This window comes from Trachypithecus francoisi, unplaced genomic scaffold (genome assembly GCF_009764315.1).
Source record: "Trachypithecus francoisi isolate TF-2019V2 unplaced genomic scaffold, Tfra_2.0 Lachesis_group20, whole genome shotgun sequence".
Classification (NCBI taxonomy): domain Eukaryota; kingdom Metazoa; phylum Chordata; class Mammalia; order Primates; family Cercopithecidae; genus Trachypithecus; species Trachypithecus francoisi.
The window spans coordinates 46,354,824-46,373,168 of record NW_022681466.1 but is presented as its reverse complement, the minus strand read 5'-3'; the positions used below and the strand labels follow the sequence as shown (position 1 = coordinate 46,373,168).

At 44.0% G+C, this 18,345-nt stretch overlaps 1 protein-coding gene and 1 long non-coding RNA gene across 3 annotated transcripts in view; one reads left to right on the top strand and one right to left on the bottom strand.

The window, feature by feature from the left end:
* Positions 1 to 13,181: 13,181 nt before the first annotated feature.
* LOC117067509 lies at positions 13,182 to 14,914 on the bottom strand. The gene is made up of 2 exons (XR_004430763.1): positions 14,794 to 14,914; positions 13,182 to 13,820 (listed from the first exon to the last, which is right to left on the bottom strand). It is a non-coding gene; the product is annotated as an uncharacterized LOC117067509 (long non-coding RNA).
* The window catches only part of SLFN5 (schlafen family member 5), a 26,453-nt gene continuing 22,995 nt past the window's right edge, over positions 14,888 to 18,345 (top strand). Inside the window, exon 1 of one of the 2 annotated variants that reach the window (XM_033184168.1) lies at positions 14,888 to 15,016. Coding sequence is in view for 1 of the 2 variants with exons in the window: in XM_033184167.1 (XP_033040058.1) it covers positions 15,106 to 15,107 (2 nt within the window). In the remaining variant the exon portion in view is untranslated. Of the gene's footprint in view, positions 15,108 to 18,345 lie in introns of both variants that reach the window. The other variant, XM_033184167.1, reaches the window with a different exon arrangement.

Here is an 18,345-nt window from a genome sequence, read left to right as displayed (position 1 = left end):
CACAGAATTGGAAAAAACTGCTTTAAAGTTCATATGGAACCAAAAAAGAGCCCGCATTGCCAAGACAATTCTAAGTCAAAAGGACAAAGCTGGAGGCGTCACGCTACCTGATTTCAAACTATACTACAAGGCTACAGTAACCAAAACAGCATGGTACTGGTACCAAAACAGAGATATAGACCAATGGAACAGAACAGAGTCCTCAGAAATAATATCACACATCTACAGCCATCTGATCTTTGACAAACCTGAGAGAAACAAGAAATGGGGAAAGGATTCCCTATTTAATAAATGGTGCTGGGAAAATTGGCTAGCCATAAGTAGAAAGCTGAAACTGGATCCTTTCCTTACTCCTTATACGAAGATTAATTCAAGGTGGATTAGAGACTTAAATGTTAGTCCTAATACCATAAAAACCCTAGAAGAAAATCTAGGTAGTACTATTCAGGACATAGGCATGGGCAAGGACTTCATGTCTAAAACACAAAAAGCAACGGCAGCAAAAGCCAAAATTGACAAATGGGATCTAATTAAACTAAAGAGCTTTTGCACAGCAAAAGAAACTACCATCAGAGTGAACAGGCAACCTACAGAATGGGAGAAAATTTTTGCAACCTACTCATCTGACAAAGGGCTAATATCCAGAATCTACAAAGAACTCCAACAAATATACAAGAAAAAAACAAACAACCCCATCAAAAAGTGGGGAAAGGATATGAACAGACATTTCTCAAAAGAAGACATCCATACAGCCAACAGACACATGAAAAAATGCTCATCATCACTCGCCATCAGAGAAATGCAAATCAAAACCACAATGAGATACCATCTCACACCAGTTAGCATGGCAATCATTAAGAAGTCAGGAAACAACAGGTGTTGGAGAGGATGTGGAGAAATAGGAACACTTTTACACTGTTGGTGGGATTGTAAACTAGTTCAACCATTATGGAAAACAGTATGGCAATTCCTCAAGGATCTAGAACTAGATGTACCATATGACCCAGCCATCCCACTACTGGGTATATACCCAAAGGATTATAAATCATGCTGCTATAAAGACACATGCACACGTATGTTTATTGCGGCACTATTCACAATAGCAAAGACTTGGAATCAACCCAAATGTCCATCTGTGACAGACTGGATTAAGAAAATGTGGCACATATACACCATGGAATACTATGCAGCCATAAAAAAGGATGAGTTTGCATCCTTTGTAGGGACATGGATGCAGCTGGAAACCATCATTCTTAGCAAACTATCACAAGAACAGAAAACCAAACACTGCATGTTCTCACTCATAGGTGGGAACTGAACAATGAGATCACTTGGACTCGGGAAGGGGAACATCACACACTGGGGCCTATCATGGTCGGGGGGGAGGGGGGAGGGATTGCATTGGGAGTTATACCTGATATAAATGATGAATTAATGGGTGCTGACGAGTTGATGGGTGCAGCACACAAACATGGCACAAGTATACATATGTAACAAACCTGCACGTTATGCACATGTACCCTAGAACTTAAAGTATAATAAAAATTTTTTTTAAATAAATAAATAAATAAATAAAATATTAAAAATTTTTATATTGATTACATGTTAAAATAAAAATGTTTTGGATACATCGGGTTAAATAAAATGTACCGTTAAAATTGCAAAAAAAAAAAAAAATTAACCAGATTTTCAAAAGAGTTGAGATTTACAATGTTCTTCAGAGGACTGAATCTTAGAGTGGTTTGCTTTTAGAAAAAGTTGCCTTCTGGTGTATGTGTGGGGGTGGTGGTGACATAAGTAACCTTTAACTAAAGGGAGAAAGGTACACTCTATGTTATGGGATGAGTTGTGTTTCTCCAAAATTTTTATGTTGAATCCCTAACCCTCACTACCTCAAAATGTGAACACATTTAGAGATGAAATCTTTAAAGAGGTAATTAAAGCTAACTAAGGTCATAAGAGTGGGGCCCTAATTCAATACAATCAGTGTTCTCCTAAGAAGAGGAAGAAATACCAGGGAGGCACATGTATACAGAGTGGAGACCATGTGAGGGCACAGTGAGAAAGCAGCAACTGCAAGCCAAAAAGAGAGGCCTCAGAAGAAACAGTATCTGCTGACACCTTGATCTTGGACTTCCAGCCTCTAGAACTGTGAGAAAGTGAATTCATGTTGTTTAAGCCACCCAGTCTTCGTATTTTGTCATGGCGGCCCTAGCAAACTAATTCTGCAAGAATGTTAAAATGCATAATTATATGAACAAAACTAAGCAATCAATGAAAGTGTAAACAGCCTTCCATCTTCCTGCTATAAATCACTTTGGAGGATAAAAGGGAAACTTTTAATTTGGGTGGAATGGCCTTGGTGTCCTTGATGAGTTTCAAGATAAAGAAGAAGGCTATTATATTAGTCCGTTCTCACATTGCTATAAAGAACTACCTGAGACAAGGTAATTTATAAAGAAAAGAGGTTTAATTGGCTCATGGTACCACAGGCTGCACAGGAAGCATGGCTGGGGAGACCTCAGGAAACTTACAATCATGGAAGAAGGTGTAAGGGAAGCCAGAACATCCTACATGACTGGAGCAGGATGAAGAGAGGGAAGGGGGAGGTGCTACAAACTTTTAAACAACCAGATCTCAGGACAACTCACCCACTATAATGAGAACAGCATGGGAGAAATCCACCCCCTTGATCTAGTCACCTCCCACCACGTCCGTTCTCCAACACAGGGGATTACAATTCGACATGAGGTTTTTGTGGGGACACAGACTCAAACCATATTAGTTATGCAAGCCCTTTTGCACTAAGACTTTTAATCAAGATTCTGAGCGTTGTTTAAGATTTTTAAAAAAAATCTTTTAAGTTCATGGGTGTACATGCAGGTTTGCTACACAGGTAAACTTGTGTCATGGGGGTTTGTCGTACAGATTATTTCATCACCCAGGTATTAAGCCTAGTACCCATTAGTTATTTTTCCTGATCCTCTCCTTCCTCCCACCCTTCCACCCTCCAAAAGGCCCCAGTGTTGTTGTTCCCCTCTATGTGTCCATGTGTTCTCATCATTTAGCTCCCACTTGTGAGTGAGAACATGTGGTATTTGGTTTTCTATTCCTGTGTTAGTTTCCTAAGGATAATGTCCTCCCGCTCCATCCATGTCCCTGCAGAGGACATGATCTCATTCATTGTTATGGCTGCATAGTATTCCATGATATGTACCACATTTTCTTTATCCAGTCTGTTACTCATGAGCATTTAGGTTGATTCCATGTCTTTGCTACCGTGAGAGGTACTGCAATGAACATACGTGTGTGTGTTTTTATAATAGAATGATCTACATTACTTTGGGTATATACCCAGTAATAGGATTGCTGGGTTGAGTGATATTTCTGTTTTTAGGTCTTTGAGGAATCACCACACTGTCTTCCACAATGGCTGAATTTACCAACAGTGTATAAGTGTTCTTTTCTCTCCACAACCTCACCAGCATCTGTTATTTTTTGACTTTTTAATAATCGCCATTCTGACTGGTGTTAGATGACATCTCATTGTGGTTTTGATTTGCATTTCTCTAATGATCAGTGATGTAGAGGCTTTTTTCATGATTGTTGGCTGAATGTATGTCTTCAGAATATTTTAAACATTTTTTATTTTTGATAATTTCAAATTTATGGAAAAGTCATAAGAATACTACAAAAAACTCCTATTCACTCTCCTCACAAAACATTATATACATTTGTTTGATCATTCTCACTTTCTTTCTCACTCTGCCTGCCTATCTATCTATCATCTCTCTATCTATCTATCTATCTAGGATTTTGGGGGAACCGTTTGAAAGTAAGTTGCCCCATTATCCTAAACATTTCACTGTGTAATTCCTAAACACCAAGGACACACTCCTATATAATCACAGTGCTGTCATCACTACCAGGAAATTAACATGAATTTATACAATACTGCCATTTAATCTACACACCCCCAGTGACAGTTTGTCAACTGTTTCAACAGTAGTCCCAATAATTGTCCCAATAATCCCTCAAATTGGGATTAAACATGCAAGAATTTTCTCAGGAGAAACATCTGTGAGAGGAAAGGAGCAAGAGCCAGGAAATGCTGGGGGAACTGTCAGATCACATTATAAGTCTGACCCTGAGTGAAGAAGAGAGGAAGGAAGGTCGGGTAGAAGCTTCCTAGACCAAAGTGCTTTATCAAAAAGGCTTGGCAAGGCCGTCAGGGAGTCCCCAAGTCAAAGTTGGCCATCAGAGGAGTCCCACGTCTCCCAGAATGGGCCTGTCTTAGTGCCTGTGCTGTGCTTGATCACTGGCTGGAGCAGCCTGTGGGAAGTACGGCCTTGGCACAAAAACAGGATGGGTTTCAAAGAGCAGCAGCTGGGGTTCTTGGCTGTGTAAGCTCTCCATAATGGGAGGTCTGTCAGGTGCATGCTCACACCACTGCAGTTCACTTCTTATTTATTTACTTATTTATTTATTTGAGACAAAGTCTCACTCTGTCACCCAGGCTAGAATGTAGTGGCACTATCTTGGCTCACTGCAACCTCCACCTCAAGCGATTCTCCTGTCTCAGCCTCCCAAGTAACTGGGATTACTGGGATTACATGCCATCATGCCCGGCTAGTTTTTGTATTTTTAGTAGACACGGGGTTTTGTCATGTTGTCCTGACTGGTCTCAAACTCCTGGGCTCAGGTGATCCACCCACCTCGGCCTCCCAAAGTGCTGGGATTACAGGTGTGAGCCACTGTGCCTGGCCCACTGCCGTCCACTTCTGTGTGTACTGACCAATTCCTCCATGCAGCCTCTGCATGGCCCCTGTAGGCCATTCCTCCCAAGGGGAAATCAGAAGTGAGAGGTTAGTGGGATGACCTGCAGGCCCTGTCACTACAATGGATCTCAGGGCTGCAACTGGTTCTCATCCTTCCACTCCTCCACTATCCATTCTAAACACCTCTCACTCTCAGCTCTCACCTCTGCAGGTCTTGGTGGCTTGCTTACCCAGGGGTATGGCCAGAAACCTCATTCCTAAGTGGTTTGAACCTTTGGCAATCATACCTTTATCGGTTTGGGGTTACTGCATGTATCTGTTCACCCTTACAGTAGGGCATCAGAGTATCAGAAGGCAATCAAGTAGATCATTTGGGATTCACACATATTCCTTCCTGCCCCCATTGTGTGAAAACGGCCTTGCTCTCTTCTGCTGAGCAAGATCCATGATCCCTGCCAGTCTGGTAACTTCTTACACATGAGGAGATCAAAGTGCCCCTTCAGCAGCTAGAACTTATAGCTCCCTCGGATGCTCGCTGTGTCCCCTGGCAAGTGTGTATCCCTTTTGGGGTTCAGGACCTACATGGACAAGAAGCACAAAATACCCCAGTGGGTCCCTGGAAGTGATGGTAAGTGGGGCCACTCCTGTTTCTCCCCTTTGGCTCCTGGACCTTGTATCCTTCCTTGTGGGGATATGGCACCATCGAGGAGTCTATGATTTAATAAATATACTGTCTCCCGAAGGATGGCACCCCATCTTTTTAGAGTGTGTTCTTTGAGTTGCCATTCAATTGTACTCTTAGAAGGTGGTTCCAAGATTCTATGAGGCTGTCTGCCTTGGGTGGTGTGGTATGTGACACAGACAGTGATCTCATGATCACAGGCCCACCTCCTTTGCTGTGAAGACAGTCTTCTGGTTAGATGCTGTGATATGTGGGATTCCATGCCTGTGGATTAGATATTCCACAAACTCCCAGAGACTGGTGCCAGCTGAGGCTCTGTGGGAGGGAAAGGCAAGTCCATTTCTAGAATAGGTATCTGTCCCTGTGAGTTCAGACTGCTGGCCCTTCCGGTGTGGAAGGGGGCTGATGCAGTTAACTTGCCACCATGTGGCTGGTTGGTCTCCTTTGAAGACTAGTGCCACTTTGGGAGTTCAGTGTTGGTCTCTGTTCCTGACAAGTTGGACATTCAGAGGCAGCCGTGGCTACACTGGCTTTGGTAAGTAGGAGTCCATTCTATAGGGCCCATATGTAGCCACTTCTGCCACCATGGCCACTCTGTTCATGTGCCTATTGTGCCAGTTCTGGAGTGACTGATGACAAAGGCTGGCTGATGTTAATTGGCTGAATCATTTTGTCTACTTGGCTGCTCAGTGCCTCTTGCATGGTAGATGCTCTCTGTTGAGTATTAACATGTGATACAAAATGTTCATACATTATAACCATTCCCATATGTCCATCTATATGCTTCTAGAGTCTACCCAGACCTCCTTGGCTCTGATTTTCCAGTTGTTTTCTTTAAAGGCTCTGACCAGGCAGCCAGAGCATTGGCCACTTCCCGAACATATGTATTTCTTTTTTTTCTATTTGTGACTCTTAGGGATGTAGTGTTTTATTATTATTATTATTATTATTATACTTTAAGTTCTGGGGTACATGTGCAGAACATGCAGTTTTGTTACATAGGTATGCATATGCCATGATGGTTTGCTGCACCCATCAACCTGTCATCTACATTAAGTATTTCTCCTAATGCTATCCCTCCCCTAGCCCCCTACTCCCTGACAGGCCCCAGTGTGTGATGCTCCCCTCCCTGTGTCCATGTGTTCTCATTCTTCAACTCCCACTTATGAGTGAGAACATGTGGTGTTTGGTTTTCTGTCCTTGTGATAGTTTACTGAGAATGATGGTTTCCAGCTTCATCTATGTCCCTGCAAAGGACATGAAATCATCCTTTTTTATGGCTGCATAGTAATCCATGGCGTATATATGACACATTTTCTTAATCCAGTCTATCATTGATAGACATTTGGGTTGGTTCCAAGTCTTTACTATTGTGAATTGTACTGCAATAAATATACGTGTGCATGTGTCTTTATGGTAGAATGATTTATAATCCTTTGGGTATATACTCAGTAATGGGATCACTGGGTCAAATAGTATTTATTTATAGTTCTAGATCCTTGAGGAATCACCACACTGTCTTCCATAATGGTTGAACTAATTTACACTCCCATCAACAGTGTAAAAGTGTTACTATTTCTCCACATCCTCTCCAGCATCTGTTGTTTCCTGACTTTTTGATGATCGCCATTCTAACTGGCGTGAGATGGTATCTCATTGTGGTTTTGATTTTGTATTTCTCTAATGACCAGTGATGACAAGCATTTTTTCATATGTTCGTTGGCTGCATAAATGTCTTCTTTTGAGAAATGTCTGTTCATATCCTTTGCCCACTTTTTGATGGGGTTGTTTGTTTTTTTTCTTGTAAATTTGTTTAAGTTCTTTGTAGATTCTGGATATTAGCTTTTTGTCAGATGGATAGATTGCAAAAATTTCTCCCATTCCATAGGTTGCCTGTTCCCTCTGATGACAGTTTCTTTTGTGTGACTCAAGGATATATATTTCTTCTCTTTCTCCTTCTTATTCTTATTCTTTTTAAGAAAGAGACTGTGTCTTGCTGTGTTACCTAGGGTGGAGTACAGCAGTGCCATCATAGTTTACTGTAGCTTCAAACTCCCAGGCTCAGGTGATCCTCCTGCCTCAGTCTCCCAAGAAGCTGAGACTACAGGTGCACACCCCTACACTCAGCTTATTTATTCTTACTTCAGGCCACTTCTCCTTCCACACAAAGTGAATAATCAGGTGCATGATTCAGAGTTTTGCTTACTGGGAAAATCTTCCCCCTTCACTGTCTTTCAGGACTACTCCCTACAGCATGTGGCTATAACACAGTCACAGTTCATTTCTGGTCTGCACGCACATACTAAGCTAACTCATCTATAAGCCATGCTTGAGTTTTTTTTTTCTCTTTCACTCAGTTGTATGGGCACCTCTCCAGCTCCTGTAGAGAAATAGGTGCAAACTAGTGCAAGTGTGGTGGGTAACATAGGGGAGTATAGGAGAATATGGACTACCTGCTCATTGCAGCTTACTTGTGTCCTTTGCTCCTGCTCAAGCTCCATCCTGGATTTCCACATTAGCATGTTCTGCTGCTGGGCTCATCCAGCTTGGGGACTTGTTAGGTCCAACAGAATCCAGCTTATTATGAACAGTTTCAGATGCATGTTTAGCTGGGGACCCAAGAATAAGTGTTCAGTCTCTGTCAGGGTTCACTAACACGCAAGTGCTATTTCTCAAATGACATATAATTCTCTACTGCAGGTGTCATGGTCTTGTTCCAGAATCCCAGGTGCCTGCCTTGGGATTCTCCCAATGGAGCTTGCCATGATCCCTTTACTGCATTGCCCGACTATTGCCAGATAGAATGACATAGGCTGTTAGATTGTAGGGCCCAAGTTGCAACAGGATTGCACCACGTATTGCAGTACTGCTGCAGTACTTCCTGCTCTAGGCCCCTTGAAGCTTGCAGCTCTCCATGTCACCTGATTTATGGTCCAGTGTAGGATTTTTGGTATGGAATATGTTGCCTGTAGAAGTTAAATAGGCCTGCCAGATGCTATGATTCCTTCTTTGTGGTAGGGGATGCAAGACACAGCAGTTTGTCCTTCACTATAGAGGGGACACCTAGCACAGCTCTTACCACTGAATCCCTTAAAACTTCACTGGAGTGGCTGGTTCCTGAAATCTTAGCATGGTTTATTTCCAGTTCTCTGGAATGCATATGTCTTACCATGGCCCCCAGAGCCACCAACTTGTTCATCTGTTCAGAAGCATGATGTCAACATAATGGGTCCATGTGGTGTTCTCTGGGCTGTCCAGATGGTGCAGATTTCTTTGTGCTGTGTTATGATTGAGAGCATGAGTTAAAATAACCCTGGAGCAAAATGTAGCTGAATATTTTGGTCTGTTCCACATTAATGTGAACTGTTTCTGATCTTCTTTCTAACTGAAATAGAAGAGAATGCATTTGCCAAATCAGTGCTCACACACTTTTCACCTGAAGGCTTACTAACGTTGATCTAGATGATACCAAATAGCAGCTGGAATAAGGGCTACTCCTTGGTTAAGCCTGTGGTAGTCTACAGTCATTCTTCAGGATCTTGCCAATTTCTTCAGGGGCTAGGCTAACAAATTAAATGAAAATATAATGGAAACTACCTTCCCTGCATCCTTTAGTTCTTTAATGGTGGCATGAATCTCTTACAATATGAAACCGATTTTGATTTATCATCTTGGCTGTGTTGGGGGCAGCTTCAGAGGTTTCCTTTTGAGCTTTCCCACTATAATAGTTGTACTTTACATACCAGGGCCTAATGTTGGGAGTATTCCAACTGTGCACTTGGCTGCTTGGGAAATCATCCACAGACCAAATGAACCACTGTGAGTCAGATTTCAGACAGGACACCATTTATTACCTGGTCCCATTGTAACAGGGACTGTGATGATATTTCAGGTTTCTGGGTATCAGTGTTAACTCAGATCCCGTATTCAACAGCCCTTGAAATGTCTGGTTATCTCCTTTCCCCAGCATATGGTCACATGAATAAATGCCCATAGGTACCTTTGGGGAAGAGCTGGAGGAATTGTCATGGTGTATACTTGACATGGCATTGTAAGATTCTTCCTCCTGGGAATCCACCACTTAAGTCAGTGGGTTTCAGATCTGCAAATTGACTTGGGTTTGAGAACTAAACAAGAAGTTGTGGCTTTTCATTGGGGGCAATCACCCACAGCTTCCTGCTCCTTTAGTCTTGCTCTTTGTGGGTTATGGATGTTAAGTAACATTTTTATTGGCTGCCTGTCTATTTTGCCTCTAAGGACATCATTCACCATTAACCATCTCCACAACTCCCTGTGACTCTAGTCCCGGTGGCTGTCTGACTAACCATGCCAGTCACTGTGGTAATTGTGACCTCCTAGCTTCTATTATTTGAGGGCCCCCATCATGCATTCCCATGGGTGTTAATGGGCCCAGCTTTGAGACTGCCTCACCTACCATCCTCTTTGGCATGCAGTGGACAGCCATCACTGGACTTCTTTGATGCAGGTGCCCCTCTCACCAGTGCTTTCTGGTGGTCTTGGTGAGTGGTGTGTAATCTGGGACATGTCATAGAACAAAATCCTCTAGCAGGATTACTTCTGGTCTTACCTAATATAGCCATTCCTTCATGCTCATTTCCCTCAAACTCTTTATTTCTTCCTCTACCATATGTCAGGGGAATTTGGGCATTTCCATCTTGCTGAGAGTTGAGAGTCAACGAAAGATGAGAGAACTGTCAGACCATGATGCAAGTCTGATCCTGTGTGGAGGAGAGGGGGAAAATGATTGGGTGGAAGTATGCCAGATATTCACTCAAAGTCAAGCAAAAGTTGGCCATTATAGGCATCCTTTGTCTCCCAGGAGAAGGCCTGCCCTCCTGTCCTTGCTATACTCAGTCATCGGCTGGCAGCAGCCCATGGAAGCACGGCCTTCACACAAACATGCAATGGAAGAGTGAGGCAGCTGGGGTCCTTTGTGAATTAAGCTCCAAGTTGAGGTCTTTGAAGTGCATTCTCACAATTGCCAGAGTGTCCTTTATAGCAAAAAGAAATTTTTTTCTAGTCCAAGCTCCCGCCTAGGATTACATGGTGACTTTGTCTTGTCTTTTTAGTGTTCTTCAATCTAGAACAGTCTTTCAATTTGGGTTTGGGTTTGTTTAATGTTTTCTTTTCTTTTTCCTTTGGGACAGGGTTTTGCTATATTGCCCAGGCTGGTCTTGAACTCCTGGCCTCAAGCAATCCTCCTGCCTCAAACTCCCCTGTAGCTGGGACTACAGGTGGGCACCATTGAACCCTCTAATGTTCCCTTATAGTTACATTCTCATTGCGCTGTTTTGTTTTGTTTTATTGGGTCAGGAATACATAAGAAATAAAATTGTTCTTTTTAGTGGCAGGCAATTTAATTTTTCCTGTTACTAATGATGTTAATCTTGATAACTTGGTTAAGGTGATATAGTCCAGGATTCTCTGGAAAATTAGTGTTTTTTCCTTTGTAATAAATAAAGCATCTTATGGGGATATGCTTTGAGACTCTGTAATTACTCTCAGTGTGCTAAAGATCTGAGGGGATATATAGAGAAAATTCTGAGTCACACTTTCATTTCCTGTAGCTGAAAAAGCAAATTAAACATTGGACTCGACTGAAATTAAGCTTGGACTTAACTGAGCTCCTTCAGGAAAAGCTTAGTTACTTACTGAGACAGGAAAATTATCCGGACACTCTTGGATCTCAATGTGGGTACTGGGAGTGCCAGAGAACCAAGATTCTCCCTCCCACTCTCTCTGATGCGTGTGATTCATATAAACATTGATAAAGGATGTCTCATCCCTCCTTCAAGTAAACTTGTTCTGACAAAATTTCACCACACTTTGTCAAATGGCAAACATTGTTCCTAAGAAACATCACACACGTGTTTACGCAAATTTTATTCTTTAAACTTTTTATCAAGAAAAGAAAAAAAGTGGAAAATATGTTTTTGCCTGAAAAGTGAATATTATGAACAAGTTGCTTGGGTTTGAAAGACAGTCTGTGGAAACACAGATAAGGCTCTATGCTAAGATGGCTTGCTGCTATAATCCTCAGTCCCCTAGTAAAAGTTTCTGCAAAAAAACTTGGCCAGCCACAATGCCATTGAGCATTGACCCCATAATCAATCTCGCTGTGACTCTCATGGAGAATGTTGAAGCAAGTTTTCTGTAGTGAGGAATCTGTAGACCATGGCATGCAGCCTCCAGTCTACACACAGCTGATGTAGGCAGTGATTCTCCCTACACTAATACAGTGATTCTTTCTGTGAGAGACTGACTGCCCTTAATAAGATAGCATGCCCCTTTAACCTACCACCTCTCTTCTCCTATTTAGTTTGTTGAAGCAAAAACAGTGTAAATATTGCATTAAGCAAGTGTGTGTGTGTGTGTGTGTGTGTGTGTGTGAGAGAGAGAGAGAGAGAGAGAGAGAGAGAGAGAAGAGAGAGAGAGAATGAGCAGTTATAGCTCTTGGCATTTGTTACTGGACAAGGCAAACCTAAAGATTTTGCTTTTAAACTTGAATTAATACTCAGAATAAGTCACATCTGCCCTCACTTCCCTCCCACTCCACACAAACAAACATGCAAACCACTGGAAAGGCGACATTTTATCAAAGGCATTTGGCATCTTTCCTCTCTCATGACCCTCTAGAAGCTTGAGAATGTGGGAGAGGAGGGCTGGAACCAGAAATGGAAAAGTAGTGCTGGAACAATTATGACCTGAAAGCCAGTGGAACTGAGGTCTCCTGCAGGAACTTTTGGGGAGGTCTGGATACTTTGGAGATCAATGGGTATGGATGGAAAGAAGAGCAGAAATGATTCAGCTCATACAGCCGTGAAAAGCAATGATCTAAATACACGAACAAATCTTTAAAGCAAAATGTTAAAGTGTGGGAGTAAGTTCTACAGAACACATACAATATGATACTTTTTTTTTTTTTAAGAGACAGAGTCTCACTCTATTGCCTGTGCAGTGGCACAATCAGAGCTCACAGCATCCTTCAGCTCCTGGGCTCAAGCCATCTTCCCGCTTCAGCCTCCTGAGTAGCTGGGACTTCATAGGCAGGCGCCACCACACCCAGCTAATTTAAAACAATTTTTTTGGCTGGGGGCAGTGGCTCACACCTGTAATCCCAGCACTTTGGGAAGCTGAGGCAGGCAGATCACGAGGTCAAGAGTTTGTAGGCCAACATGGCCAATATGGTGAAATCGTGTCTCTAACTAAAAATATAAAAATTAGCTGGGCATGGTGGCGCACACCTGTAGTCCCAGCTACTTGGGAGGCTGAGGCAGGAGAATCACTTGAACCCTGGAGGCCAACGTTGCAGCAAACCGAGACGGCGCCACTGCACTCCAGCCTGAGTGACAGAGCGAGACTCTGTCTCAAACAAACAATTTTTTTTTGTAGAGATAGAGTCTTGCTATGTTGCCCAGGCTGGTCTCAAACTCTGGGCCTCAAGCCATCTTCCCTCTCTGCCTCCCAAAGTGCTGGAATTACAGTCATAAGTAACTGCATCTGGCCAACATGATGCCATTTACATGCAGTTTAAACGCATATAAATGTGTTGAAACAGTGTCATGTGTTGATGAGGGACATATACGCATGTACTAAAAGTATAAACAGTGCATGGGAATTAGTAACTTCACATTCATAAAATTGTGCTGGTTATCAGGTGAGTAGGGGACAAGTGAAAAGAGGGAATGAGACCAGCTGGGTACACAAATATTGCTGATGTTATTGCTTAAGCTGTGTGGTGAATACACGGGTGTTCAATTTACTATTATTTTGTACTTTCCGTGTACTTTAGCTATTTGACAATACATTTAAAAATCGAAAAGTTATCCCATAATCCCAGGCTCCAGAGGTGACCGTAGGTGGTGCTTTCCAGACTGTTCCGTCTGCCTTGATTTTCTGCTAGCTGGCCACCATCCTTGTCTCCTGGCGCTGCCGGTGGCCGCAGAACCCCTGCTCTGAGGGACTGCCAATTCCCAGGAAGGTGCAAGACAACTGGAGCCTCTTCTTCTCTGGGCAGGGATTTAAATGTTCTTGGGTCGCCTCGCCAGAGACCTGTGTGGCCCTGCAGTGACTTTCTTTCCAGCCACTTTCCCATGAGCTCAAAGCTTTGGATTCTGTCACTTGCAAAGGGTCAGGCCTGATCTCTTGCTGGTTCTTGAGAAGTGAGTACAACTTCCAGCGCCCCGGACCAGACTGTGACGACCCAGTCTGCGCCTGGCTCAGGCTCCACAGGCAGCCTTTCCTCAGCTCGGTCTACTGAGACCTCGAGCTCTTGAGCAGAAGATGGGAGAGAGAGGGGCTTGCTGGGCGGGCTCCAGGAGTCCTCCTGGCTCTGGGCGCTGGAGTTGGAAGAGAAGGGATAGAGAAACATCTACTCACCAGAATTGTAAAACGGAAAAAGGGTAAAGGGTAGGTACCTAGAGAGGGCAGTTGGAATCAGGATTGGGCTGAATAGGAGTCCCCAAGTGCTACTTATATCCGCCGGGAGCACGGGTTCAAATCTGCCCCCAGGCAGCCAGCTCCTGGTTCCCTCGTACCTCCGTGCTGCGGCGGGGCCCACTTCGGCCCTCGGGTTCCCAGCACAGGCCACACAGGGCAGCAGCGCACGCCGCAAGCACGGACAGTTCGGGAGGGCTGCGCGTGGCGGAGCCAGGCCCTTCGCCAGCGCCCAGTACAAATTTGGTACTACAATTAAGAGAAACACACTGAAATCTGACAGCCCCGTCTAAGACTCGGGCGTGATGAAGTCTGCGGTAGGTGATGAATACAAGGAACAGTTTCTCTTTCTTGTCAACAAAACGCTCTTTCCAGAGCCTGCCAGGTTTCGCCCCCGTGGCCACACCTACGCCTGACAGGTGCTGGTCGGAGACCTTGGCGCCAGCAAAAGTAAGGAGGAGGAAGCAACATTCTGGAATTAGTGGGGGAAGGAGGGAGGCGAAAACAGAGGCTTAATTTTCTGCTTTCCCTTCCTCCCAGTGCCCCATCTACCAACGAGTCTCGCCATACCCCTTGCCCTCCTTCCAGCACAGAGCTGGAGCAGCTGACTGTGTAATTCGAGTAGAAATCAAAAGATTTGGAGGCGCTGGCGGAGAAACCTGCGGAGCGCTCTCCGAGCTTGTGGCGTCCCAGGAAGACTCCGAGGGGGGCCAGGGAGGTTCTGAAGGAGGTGGGGGTAGATACCCAGGTCTCCTTCTCTGGGTGAAATAAGAACTGAAAATCTAAAAATAAAATAAAATAAAATAAAATAGAAAACACAGAGAAGCAACAAAGCGCTTCCCCTCCTCAGTCCTCCCCAGTCCACCCAAAGTTTACCAAGGCTGTTGTCTTTTCAGGAGTGGGCTTCCCGCTCCACGTAATGATGCGATTGGGCTGTCCCTCTGTCTGTCTCCTGCACGATGCCCCGCCCTGGGAGGTGTCACGTAGCTCAGCTGATATAAGCCCGGGACCCCGCGGGATCAACTTCTCTGCTCTGGACTTGGGAGGCTCCGTTTCCTGCTCCTGGAGGGAGACGCGCTGCAGAGGAGAACCCCGGCGGGTAATGAATCCCCCGCGCTTCTTTGCCCAGGCCTTCCCCAAACTTCCTCCAGCCTGCGCGGGTTCTCCTATGGGGCTGTGGTGAAGGCAATGTGCGGCGACTGCAGCTCCCCAGGTCTGGCCGCTGCCGGGAGAGCGTCTTTCCCGCTGGGGAGATTTAGTTTGTTGACTCAGGAGCACCTCCAACGACAGCTAGCGGCGGAGGACTCGGGAGCTGGGGAGGCTCGGAACGCGGGGCGAGCTGGGGAGGAGGGAGAGGCGCCGACCCAGCACAGCCTAAATCTTGCCAAACCAAGCCTGGCAACATTTCCCCACGGTTCAGGAGCACGAAGGACATCCTCCCGAGGATGAAGATAAATGGGTTGTGGCCTGGGGACAAATAGGGCCAATGTCCAGTCTATTACAAGAGGCTTTGTTCCAGAGGCTTGCCTATAAGCTCCTGGCTTGGAACGTCAGTCTTGAAACTGTAACAACAGGGGCAGGCTACTAGGGCAGCCCACGAAGCCCTGTATCCCCCATACAGTGACTAACTAGAGCCCCTGTGGGTTCTGTCCGCAGTGGCTGAGACTAAGGTGTGATTCCTTTTCCCTCTTGCATGTGTCCCGGGAGCCAGAGTTGTAGCAGCCCAAATTCAGGCTCAGGCTCAGGACCAGATGTGCTGTTGATGCCAAACACTGACACACAGGTGCTTGGAGACAGGAAGATTTATTCCATTTGGCCAAAGCGAGAAGGCAAGAGGGCAAGATCTCTCAAATCCACCCTAACAAAAATAAGTAGCGGGGAGTTTTTATGCAACTAGGAAGGAAGGGAGGGGGACTTTCAGGGAACCTAGGGGGAAAGTCTATTTCTTAGTCTCAGATTACACCTTGAACCACCGGACTTCCGGGCGTCAGCAGCTCGTCGCAATGCCCTTAAAGGCATTCATTCCTTCTGCTAAATTTTTTATGACTCTGAGACAATATTCCCCTGCTTGACAAAGAAATGGTGCATCGGCAGTTTATAATTATATTGCTAGAAAAAGGAATATTGGGCAAAAAGCGGGTAGCTAACATGTGCAAACAAGCAAGGGCCTCATCAGAATTTTCATGGTTTCGTCACTAAAAATGTTGGGGTGCTGAAATCTCGAGAGTCTCGGTTGTACCAGAAAGGGATCCTTTGGCACTAATGCAGGCAGGAGGGGATGCTTGAGGGAGGATGGGGGGAACTTTTCAATAGTTTCTCCCCTTCCCCTACCAATAGCAGATGGGAGGGCGGTGGTTTAGAGCCAAGCCTCTAGGAGGCGAGAGCAGTGGCTTGAGTTTGGTCTTGCCCTGTGAGAAGGGGGCGGAGTCTGTGCCTGCCTTTGTAGGGGAAAAAGAAACCGATTCCTAATCTGTCTGTCTGATGGGAGGCGAGAGTTCCTGTGGCAGGATAACAGACAAGCAATTCAGTGTGATAACATCCTGTGTCAGAAACTTTCATTTAAATGTCACAAGAGGTGGGGCACAGTGGCTTATGCCTGTAATCCCAGCACTTTGGGAGGCCAAGGTGGGCGTATCACGTGAGGTGGGCAGTTCACTTGAGGTCAGGAGTTCGAGACCAGCCTGGCCAACAGGGTGAAACCCCATCTCTACAAAAAATAACAAAATTAACTGGGTGTGATGGCACATGCCTGTAATTCCAGCTACTCGGAGCCAGAAGCAGGAGAATTGCTTGAACCCCCCCACTATAAAAATGTCACAAGACTTAAATTCTTTTGTTTAAGAAAATAAGCAGTTTTATTATTTCCATGTAAAAGGAAGAAGAAGAAAATGCTGTGATTGACTCCTGGCCTGATTGTAAAAATTCACAGGTGTTTACAGCAGTCCCACTTTAACTATGGGATATGTCCCAAGACCCTACGTTGAGGCCTGAAACCATGGGTAGCACCAAACTGTGTATCTACTATGTTTTTTTCCTATACTTTCACTGTTTCGCTTAAAGAAAACACTTAAAGGCTTTTCTTTGGCATGTCTGAATTGCCAGCATCACTACTCTGGAGATTTGAGGCCATTAAATAAAATAAGGGTTATTTGAATATAAGCCATTTTAGAGTCGATCTGATAAGTAAGAAGGCTACCAAGTGACTAAGGGCTAGTAGCATATACAGGGTGAGTACACCAGACAAAAGAATGATTCACGTCCCAGGGTGAGAGGGAGTGGATGGCCTGAGATTTCATTAGGCTACTGAGAATGAAACTTGAAACTTATGAATCATTTATTTCTGGAATTTTTAATTTAATATTTTTGGACCAGAGCTTATTGTGGTAACTAAAGCATGGAAAGCCAAACCAAAGATAAGGGAGGACTACTCTATACTATCAGAAAATAGAAATCATTTCCAGTATTATTATCATGGCAAATTGAATCATATGAGATACACTCTTTTATGCCTGGCTTCTGTCACTCAGCATCATTGTTTTCAGATCCATCTATGTCGTTGTGGGTACCAATAGTTCTTTCCTTTTTATTATGGTTGAGTGGTCTTCAGTTATATGGATAATCATTATTGGCTTCTTCATTCATCTGCTGATGGGCATTCGGATTGTTTCCAGTTTATAGCTTTCACAAATAAAAATGTTATGAACATTCATGTACAAGTCTTTGTATGGACATATGCCTATTTTTTTTCCTCTTGGGTAAACACTTTGGTGTGGAATGGCTGTGTCATATGGTAAGTGTATGCAGAACTTCTTAAGAAACTACCAAATTATTTTCCAAAATGGTCATACCCCTTTATATCCCTACCAGGAGTTTATGAGGATGCCCATTCCTTTACATCTTCACCAACAACTAGTATGATTAGTCATGTTAGCCATTCTAATAGATGAATAGATGTGTAAAACTGAAGTTTTAATAGGCATTTCTCTAATGACTAATGATGTTGAGCGTAATTCAATGTGCTTATTTGTATCCATATATCTTCTTTGGTAAATTGTCTATTCAAGTCTTTTATTCATTTTTAAATTCGTATTTTTTTATCATTACTTTTTGAGTGTTCTATATGTAATCTACGTACAAGTTCTTTATCAGTTATGTAATTTGCAAATATCTTCTTCCAGTCAGGGGCTTATATTTTCTTTTTTTCTTAAACTTTTATTTTAAGTTCAGGGGTACTTGTGCCGGACATGCAGGTTTGTTACATAGGTAAATGTGTTGCCATGGTGGTTTGCTGCACAGATCATCCCATCATCTAGATATTAAGCCCAGCATCCATTAGCACCATCCTGATGCTCTCGCTCCTCCTATTGTCCCCTCCTCTGACGGGCTGGGGCTTATATTTTCATTCTCTTAATAGTGTCTTTCAGAAAG